Genomic DNA, 10,543 nt, shown 5'->3' with positions numbered 1-10,543 from the left:
TAAAATAAAATAGTGCGTAGTACATTCACATCTGTGCAAAGTTTCATCACAATAACAATGTGTTTTACTATAAGTTTTACAATTTTACATGTTTATTTTCTTTTTCATTTCAACATTTACCATCTACAGATTGTTTATAGGTCCAAGCACTGCACATTCAAACAATAATGTAACAAGTTTGTACATTATCATGATGTCTATATTGTCAGTCTTATACTCTAATGATACCAGTTCATACAAATAATTCTGTACATTTCTGAACGTCCTTTTTCTATAGACAACTTAGCACTATCGAGTTTAAAGTTTTTGCAAATCGTGTGCTGATGATGCATGTATATCACTATATGTCATTTTTTTTCTTTTTGCTATCACATTTGCATAAATGTAGACTAATTCCTTATATACTATTTCACATGCTATGTTCTTAGGGGGAAATAATCTTGACAGTCTATGCTTTATCATTTTTTATTCATTTTTTCTATTTTCTCTACAAAGATAGATGAAACAATTAATGATCGCAGTTAGGGCCATGTCCGTGTTGACCATGTGCGTATACACACTCCAGGAACTGTAATATGAAATATGATATAAGTTAAACAACAAACCGCAAACAATTTACCAATGTATTTTGTAAATTTATGTATTTAGCAATCTTTATTAGTACTCATGCTTTGAAACAAATTTAACTTGGATGTAAAGAAACATGATCTATAAACTACTTATTATATTTGTTTTTTGTTTTTGTTTTTTTGTTTTTTGTTTTGTTATGGTAGAATGGTAGATGCATGTAAAATCCATGTATTCATGCACATGCATATTCGCCTAGCGAAATATAATAAATTAGGTATTAGCAAACACTGATTCTAACACATTTCTATTTAATTTGTGTCATGGTTAGCTATTTTGTATTTTACACTAACTAAGGTGAAATAGATGAGCAAGATGGTCCAGTTCTTGCTTTGCTGTTAAGACTGTCAAAAATGACCAATATATGTAAACTGTCAGAAAGGCTACCCTATACATCCAAAGACCTTGCAATGAATTGTTTTAACATTGTAACAAAAATATTTTAATGTTCAACGGAATTATTCTGTTGAATGCAATGAAGATTTTCTGAAATAATCAGAATGCTTCGTCATTATTTTCACCAATGTCCATCAATATTTTTTTTATGTTTAGAGAATTTCAAAAAAATCAACAATGTTATATATTTTTCGTTATTTGTACGTTAATTTCTGCGTTATCGGGTATAAACGTACAAAACTTATAGATGCTAATCTTAAAATTGTTTCCTAATAGTCTAGTTATTGTAAATTGATACATTTTCCTAAATGCAAAAAAATGTTTTTTTTTTGTGTGTAAAGACATGGTCTTTTTCCTGCACTGTGTTGTTCTTCATGTCGTCCAAAAGTATGACAACACAGTTTAAATCGAATTGTCGGAGTTAACACATAATATTGCTCACGTAAGGTACCTTTCCACGAATCACATTTACGCATATATACTTAAGGTATGTGATATGGATTGATACTTACGCCGGTCATGTAATGTTCGTATTCGTGCTTAGTAATAATGCCGTCACCTGTAGATAAGAATGTCAGATACAATAGAATAATTATTTATTGAGATAAAATAATCAATAAAACCAAGCAGAAAATATGTCTTTATCTGACAAACTCTATATCGATAATATAAGCTGCTCCGCATCAATGACATGTACTCACTACTGATATTATTTCATAGTCTGTTATATTACATTATTATATAAACACTAATATCATATTGATGTCAGGTCTACTTAACCTCAAGTGACTAATGTGTATTGAACATTTCTAATTGACATTGGCACAATAACTGCTGAGAAATAAGATAAAATTTGAAATCAACAACTAAAAAGATCAAACACAACAATTGTGTGTTTCTTACTGTAACACGTGAAATTAAAAAGTAATAAAAACTAACCGTTTGGGTCTAGTAAATGACCAACAATCGACAAGTGGTTTGATTCGACATAGCCATCTTTATCTGTGTCCCATACATTGAAAAGTGGCATCACAGCCTCAGGTGTCGTGTTCCAGAAAGCTGCATATTCAGCAAGGGTGAGGTTACCGTCATCTAAAATAAATAAATAAATAAATATATATATACTTAGCTTTACCAGTTTGTTACAGCATTGTATTGTAGAGTTTGCTATATTTCCAGCAATACTTATCACACATTCAACATTGACAAACTAGTTAAATAACGTTGTTACATCAATCGGAACGTCCTCTGCTAATTATCTGTAATAACCTCGGAAACAAGACGGAGTGAAAGTAGTTATATCACGTGGTTTCAGATGTAAACACAATGTAAAACGAATGTACATATAATTGACATCCAAAAGAAAATTAAGTCTATTTCGGTACTATTATGATTGAAAATATGACTGACAACCATTTTAAATTTAAATATACCCACTGATGTACATTTTTAAACAAATGCGACTATAAATGTCAACAGGTTGGTATTTTGTACTTCCGGTTTCTACAACCATAATACTAGTAATAGATATACAAATAATGCATTGTTTCCTGTTGTATTTATGAATTCACTTATTTTAGGTGGGCATTTACTTGATATATTGGAAATAAACTTGTCAACAACTATCAACATTAAATTACTATTTGTTTTCATGTCTTGTTTCTTAGCGTAGGTTAGACCGAAATACAGTATCCGTTCTGTGTATTCATACTATTGTGTTCGAGGTCCTTATTCGAAGACTGACGGAAAGGGCCAAAAAGTTGCGATTGCTTCTTACAGTACAGTTGTTTCCACATTTTCAGATGGAACATATGCATCAATATTTTCATGTCATACATATTGTCAAAAGCAGTAATGTCTTATGCAATTCCGTGATCAATGTAAAATGTTGTTGTGCGGTTATTAAAATACTAAATATATTATTACAGATAAGCCACAGCAGATTTGAGCGAGCATGACCAATTTACGAGCGTAATATTGCCGGGTGAATATAATTCTTAAAATAAGAAAAAAAACCCAGAAAAAAACAAACAATAAAAACAACAACAAACAAACAAACATTCACCAAAGATGTATTTAGATTTCCGCAATATGTACGTTTAATTACATTATCTATACAAAAGAATTAGTGTAGGCAAATATTGTTTAAAAATATTATAACTGATTCATGCATAAGTTGACCGATTAATATACCCGATAAATTCTCGCACTAGTTTCGTCATAGTACTCACGTGATTACGGCCATCTGAAACATATTCCGGATTACCTGCCCCTGTTAATATTCGTTGTAACCAAAGTATAGAAGGAAGGAAACTGTCCTACACTTTCATTCCGTTTCTTTGCTGATTATTATTTTACACGTTTATTCTTTACTTTTTTGTGCATAAAGCATAGTAATTAAATGAAAGAAAATCTATAGTAATCTCAGGATGGCAGTGGTTTTATACTGATTATAGGAAGAACTTGGTGCGGGCTTTGCCAAATTTGGATATTGAATATCGGCGAGGTGTGTACAAGTTATGATTTTACTGGTCGAAACGTATTTTAGTGTCAAAAATATTAATTTCAATATCAATATTGCACGAACATTTACATTGACAGTACCAAATGTTTTATTACGTTTTTGTAAGCTAGATAACATTGATAGTACAGAATGCACTTTATCACTACCACAAGTCAATATCATTGCCGGAACCAAATGTACTTTATCATATACTGTATTTCCAACAGCATTGCCACGACCGGATGTACAATATCACTATTGTATAGTCAATAGAATTGCCAAAATCGAATGTACTAATCACGATTTTATGGAAAACAGCATTGCCAAAATTGAATATTATCGCAGGTAAATACCATTTCCAAAGACAAAACCGAATATTCTATATCAATATCGTATGGTTCAAAGCATTGTTAAAACAAAAAGTTCTGAATCAATCTCGCAGGTCAATAGCATTGCCAAAACCGAATATTCAATATCAATGTCTTATCGTGAAAAGCATTGCCATTATCGAATCGAATGGGCAATATTATCGCCAAATAAATGACTATATCCCTATTGTTTTGACAAAAGCATTGCCAAAACCGAATGTTCAATATCAATATGTACGTTCTGCATCAATATTGTATCGGCATTTTCATTGCCAAATGCGAAAAAAATGTATCACTTTTGTATGGACAATATGATTTCCAAAAACGCATGTTCTACATTACAATTGTATAGACAATAGCTTTTCCTAAACCGAATGTTCAATATCAATAACGTATAGGCGATATCATTGCCAAAAACGAATTAGTAAACTACCATTGTTTTGGTAAAATCATTGCCAAAACGAATGTCTATATCTTTATTGTATTGACGAAAACATTGCCCAAACCGAATGCACAATATCAATATCGCAGATCAAAAGCATTGCCAAAACTAAATGTTCTATATCACTATTTTATGGACAACAGCATTGCCAAACAGAATGTTCTATATTAATATCGCATGTCAACAGCATTGCCAAAACCGAATATTCTATATCAATATCTTATGGGCATTATCATTGCCGAAACATATGACTACATCACTATTGTTTGGCAACGCCGTATGTTCTATATCAATATCGTATGGGTAATATTTCTGCTGAAACGAATTAGTATATCACTATTGTATTAATATTGCCTGTCAATACCATTACCAAATCCGAATGTTCAATATCATCGCCAAATGTACTTTATCAATACTGTATGGTTAATATCATTACCAAATGTACTATATCAATATTGTATGTATTCAACTTAGCTAAATATAACATTATATATCTTTATGGTATAGGCACATCAAACACCATTATTGGTATATGATTTTAAGACAATATACATGCTTTATGGTTTTAAAGTAAAAAAAAACTTACGGTTTAAGTCCTCCTTATCGAAAGATATACTACCGAATTCTATAGCCGATATTACGCCATCTTTATCTTTATCTAATGCATTAAATCCATTATCAACCAGCACGTGCAGTTCATGGCCGTGCGGAAGTTGATACGCACTGTCAGTTACATGAAATAGAAAATAGTCCAGAAAGCAACAATTTACACGTGTACTCATAATATTCATATAAAAAATATTAACATTGCTATATTTACAGCCCTATTAGGCGTGCGTTATTCCGCGCATAATGCTCAATCATACAATCTTATAGAGCATGCGTTGAAAAAAAGAAACAACGACGATTGGTTTATTCTATCCATTTCCGTTGGAATAATAAACTTACTATCATATAATTTGTAAATTTGCACTTAAATCACTTGCTCCTCACAGACAGTTGCGGGTTTGAAATCCCTCAACATTCTTTAAACTGAGCGAGGAAGCTATCCAACAGCTAGCTTAATGGACATCGTTGGTTCTACTCAGGTGCTCGTTCGTGCTGGAGGGACACCTTAGGTTTTCTTCCACCAATAAAGCTTGAAAGACACCATATGACTCTTACAATGTTTGTGTGAAGTAAAACCGAACAGGAAAAATAAAATATCCGTTAACACTTTTTGCTCAGTATACTGTTTTGGTAAAAACAAAGATCATTAACGTATACAAGTGAATATATATTTACCTGTTACAAAGAGCTATAAAAACCGACAAAATTATAAAAGAAAGCATTCTTAATTGCTGGTGGTGTTATGTTTTCACACCAATTATTTATTAGCCCTTTTATAAATGAACGTTGCCGGTATAGATTTTGAAATTTGACCTGTCTTTGACTTCTTCTTGACAAAATGCTGATAACGATACCAAACAAAACAAGAATATTTTGAAATTTGCCTTGACACGACAGCCTTCAAAATTTCGTAATTGGTATCTAGATGAGTTCAAAAGGAAGATCATGTCAAAAATGAGGTACATTCAGTGATTTACATGTAATATATATTTCGATAATGATATTATTCTATTTGTTCAGAAAATAAAATATAAAACGTTTGGAAATTATGCTTTTAGTGGCTTTCAGCTTTTCTAATGGTTAGATATGTTATTTGTATATAAACTGTTTACATTAAGTGTCAATTCAAAAGAATTAAGGACTGGTGTAAAATGAAATTTGCTGTCGATGAAATATATAAACAGCAAGGAAACCTCTCGATATCTTTAATCTGCCGCTCACTATATGTAAAAAATATTACGAGAACGATTCGTTTCTCCAAACGTCATTGGTAACGTTACTCCATCAATAGTTTTTGGGTCGCTGACGAGGGCCTAACAGTAATATGATACACTTTTTCCAAGATAAAATTACTGAAATTGTTTTTTCCAGCAAACAATAAAAGCTGAAGGCCACTTTACGTAGAGTATATATAAGTAGTGTACTGAAAATCAAAACAACTTCTAAATGAACAAAGAACTTCATTACAAGATGTACTTTTACAGAAATGTTTTACAGGACGGGACTGGAAAAAATTGTACAAAATTTGTGCACCTGGATCAAAAGATTGTGGGCAAGTGTTTTCCCAGAAAAAAAAAATTTTTATTGTGTAAATCCAAAAAAAGGAAAGCATTTAAAAGCTTAAAACTAACATACATTAGGCTGAGAATCGCACACAAATTATTTTCGACTTAATTATGTTTATATTTCTTTATCATCTTGTATATTTCATTGTTCATTACTCTAATGATCTCTGTAAAATGCTAAGCTTTTGAAATTTAGAACTTCGATTGAGTTCCTTTAAAATAAAACAGTCAATAAAAAATTACTTCAGCAAAAGTTAAAGCACTGGAACTATGCAAATTAAATAAGTGTATCTTGTGAAAGCTAAGTGTTTTCTTTTATTGAATATAACAATGTAAAATTCGTTTATGAATGAATGAATTTGTCTTATTTCATTTTTGTAATTTGTAATCATTTTTTTAAGATAAGCAAACACACAATACAGCTGATGAAATTGAAGAAGGCCATTGAGCTAAATTAGCTGATACATGTAAAAAGTTGATAACTACTGGTAAATATAGTAAAGCTTAGAAAACCATCAAAGTTATAGTATATATTTAAATTTCGCATTTATGTTTAGATATTTTTTAAAGAGCACCTGGCGCATACACAGAACGATTAATACACGGACAAACCTCTTAATATCTCAAAGATAGAATATTTTGTTCCACTGGCAAGCCTCGTTACCGCCCAATGGGCGCCTCTCGGAAAGGATGTTCTGGTCGGTACCACAACATATGACATATAGTTTTTCTTGTATACTATAGCATATCCTATTATTTTTTAAACTCTTTACCTTAATAAAGATTGAAAATTTTCTGGCATGCGTAAAACTAACGGAAACGCAAGTCTGATACGAAAGAAATTTAATTCTGTTTTCATAGTTTAATCATGTGTTATAAATAACAGAGACAGTCTTTGTCACAACTTATTTTTGAATCGGCACGAATATACTACCTATATGAATTTTATATGAAAATCAGTATGTCTGTTTTGAGGCACATGAGTACATAAATACCAAGAGACTGAACGAAATACAGTCAGTATATGTATCCGATCATAGCTATTCGACAGACCGTATCCAACCTAAGACTACTTCGTTCGGTCTCCTTGCATACGTCAGTGTCTGAGTAGTTACCAATGTCTCGGACACGACTCTATCAGGGACGCAAAACAAGAAGGTATAGCTAGAATGAATGAAAAACTCTATCTTCTTATATTCATCCGTACCCGTTTGTAAGACAGATTAAGTGTTTTTAAATGCGAGACAGTACCATCCGGTCTCATTGGATACGCCAGGGCATGTTGAAACAGTAGCCCATGTCTCCGACTCGGCAAACAGAAGATACCGTGAGACCGAATGAAAAACTGATGAAAAACGAGCCGAAATAACAAGTCTGCCCGTCGGTCCGTAATTCCTTGAGCTGAGCCAAACATTCGTCAGAAGAGCTTCGTTTCCTATAAGATATATCAAATTTATCTAATTTATGTAATCCTTCTAAAGTAACACATAATTTTATATGCACATTGAAATAAACCGTAATTGTTTATTGATTCTTTATATAACCTTTACAAAAAAAGGTCTGCAATGCAGGCAATCCTTGTTACTTACGAGTATATCTAATTAACTAAGTAGTACTCTAAAAAAGATATCAATATGCGTAAAAATAATGTTAGGACTTGTCCATGCCCTTATTTTTGTTTAAGTATTTAGCAAATTTGTTGTATATTACCAATATTTATTGTTTGTATGATCAAATTGAAAAAGTGGTGCATAAAATTAGCCAATGGCAAGGAATAAATCAATCCTGGATATAATTGAAAACGCAATATTTTGATAAAGCGATTTGGTATTTTGCAAGATTACTTCATGACACAGATTTCGACCTTTTTGTTCTCACTAAAAGGATCATTTATTTATGGTTAAACAGGTCAGCTTGCAGTCACGCTACTCTATTCTATATTTTGACCTGCACCTCACACTGACTATAGTATATATTGCGATGCCATACTTATCAGTGGCGTTTTCATTATGACTAAAGAAAACGTTCGTGTTGGTCAGAAACAAAAATATAGTAGTCACATCAGTAAATGATACGAAATTTTAGTAAGAAATAGGTACGCGATTCGCTAAAGGTTTAGCATTATGAAACAACGCATAAAGAATCAATCGTTTCTTCAACAATATTTTTCCTTCCGTACATGAGAAAAGAATGAATTATTTGGTTTAGGCTAAAATGAAAAAGAAATATGTACTCTTACATATCAGACAGGATTTTATTGCTTTTCCTGCTTTAAAATAATATCTTTATGTACCATTTATAACGGAAATGCGTGCTTAGCAATATTTTAAGTTTAAACTTCAAAGTGTAAGTTTATACGCTACTATAAGAAAAAATGTCTAATTAGAATATAGATTTTTAATTCGTATTTTCTTTTCTGTTGAAAAATTATCAATACAAAAATCAAAGGAATAATTGGTTCTGGGTATCTTAGCGTAAACCGGGTAAAGCAATCCTAAATGTTTGCCTCCGAAAGGGTGTTAATGTGCAGAGGTTTTACTATACATTTCAAATACTATAAAAGAACTGAAAATAAACAAGCCATTTTGAACACATTGCCGACGTCCAATACTCATGTTTGAAATAAAGTATCCCAAAAAAGACTAGGCGACTTTCTATATATTATTACCAATGCATCATATCAGGGTCTTCCAAACAGACTGATAAATTGTCGATGGGTTTGACTTATGGTCATATGACGACTTTCCTGGATTTACGTTGGAGAAGGACCTCAGGTTTTCCTTTTTGCAATTATGTAATATTACAATAATGAGCTACTTAACGTTGTTAAGTCATTCACCTTATTTTGATGTTACATTATCTTGTAATGGAAATTATTATCAAGTCCAAGAGGCATTGTCTAATTTTGCACTAAAAGTATTGTACTATAATAATTCTGTATTTGATACATTTGACATATTTGTTACAGAAAAGAATGAGAGTTTTGTAAGTAAAAAGTTTGCAATTATTAAATCAATAATCTTACTTTGAATTGCAAGTATTAATTTCATATTATATTTTCGGCAGAAGAAACTGTCCGAGGAGAATCAGGCATTTTCGTATTTTAAGATGGCTGCCGTTACAGTATCACGTGATTATCCCAAGCACCACCGCGACTTAACGAGCTAACTTGGGCGCGTCGCATAGGATAGGAAATACCTTTTTATATTTATTTGTAATAAATATTTACAAACCGTATCTTTGGGTTTTATTGGATCAATCGATAACAAATAATGGTGTTTTTTGTAAATATATAATAATTTCTCAAATCTGTGATAACGATTTTCAATGAAATTCTACCTTTAATATATTAGAATGGTTTTTAATGCTCTGTAAGATTAAAAAAACAAGTCTTTCGAGTCATAACAATGTATAATGTTTTGGTTTTCTTCTTTAGATCTCCAGTTTTATTTTGTAAATGGTTATGCGCTTTGGTGTTCTTATTCTTATTTTGTACGGAACAGAACAGACCTTTATTTACAGGCATATACATATGTATATAGTCTTGCTATCAAAGATTTTATTAAACAAAGTTACATGGCATATGAAAACACACAAATAATAAACATCAGTTTCGAATAAGTAAACAATGATTTAATAGGACAAACTTTATGCAAGAAGATATTAAATAACAAATTAATTCTTTTAAGGGTAAATGATTTTGTAAAAGACTCTTGGATAGAAAGTAGACAATAAATCTCAATACAGATGGTCTAACATAATAACACTTTTTAAGATACTGCAGTCGTAGACTATGAAAAGAAGTGCATATAATTTTTAAGTGATATTCATCTTCTATGTCTAATGTATTGCAACATAAACAATATCGCCGCTTATTCCTATGGCATTTGCCAGTTTTTATTTTTAAAGGATGTACAGATGATCTTAATCTACAAAAATAATATTTATATTTACGTGACAGAATCTCATGATAGCTTTCATAACCAGAATAAAGCTTAACATTGTAATTAAACAAAACAGGGTTCTGTTCTAA

General features: G+C 31.3%; 1 protein-coding gene across 1 annotated transcript; it reads right to left on the bottom strand.

Annotated features, from left to right (window-relative positions):
• Window positions 1–449: 449 nt before the first annotated feature.
• LOC132748061 (uncharacterized) lies at window positions 450–5,775 on the bottom strand. The gene is made up of 5 exons (XM_060737600.1): window positions 5,621–5,775; window positions 4,923–5,059; window positions 1,963–2,115; window positions 1,536–1,582; window positions 450–568 (listed from the first exon to the last, which is right to left on the bottom strand). The coding sequence occupies exons 1-5, from the start codon at window positions 5,665–5,667 to the stop codon at window positions 509–511; spliced, it is 444 nt and encodes a 147-aa protein (XP_060593583.1). The 5' UTR covers window positions 5,668–5,775; the 3' UTR covers window positions 450–508.
• Window positions 5,776–10,543: the final 4,768 nt, after the last annotated feature.

The sequence above is a fragment of the Ruditapes philippinarum genome, unplaced genomic scaffold (genome assembly GCF_026571515.1).
Source record: "Ruditapes philippinarum isolate M1 unplaced genomic scaffold, ASM2657151v2 ctg505_1_1_1_1, whole genome shotgun sequence".
NCBI lineage: Eukaryota > Metazoa > Mollusca > Bivalvia > Venerida > Veneridae > Ruditapes > Ruditapes philippinarum.
Note: the sequence above shows the minus strand (reverse complement) of the source record. Positions and strands in the feature narration are given on the sequence as shown.

Coding starts and splice junctions, on each gene's coding strand:
- LOC132748061 (XM_060737600.1), bottom strand. CDS start 5,667: ATGCTTTCTTTTATAATTTTGTCGGTTTTTATAGCTCTTTGTAACAG. Junction 2,116..4,922: donor CGATAAGGAGGACTTAAACC/GTAAGTTTTTTT, acceptor TATTTATTTTAG/ATGACGGTAACCTCACCCTT. Junction 1,583..1,962: donor TCATTTACTAGACCCAAACG/GTTAGTTTTTAT, acceptor TCTTATCTACAG/GTGACGGCATTATTACTAAG.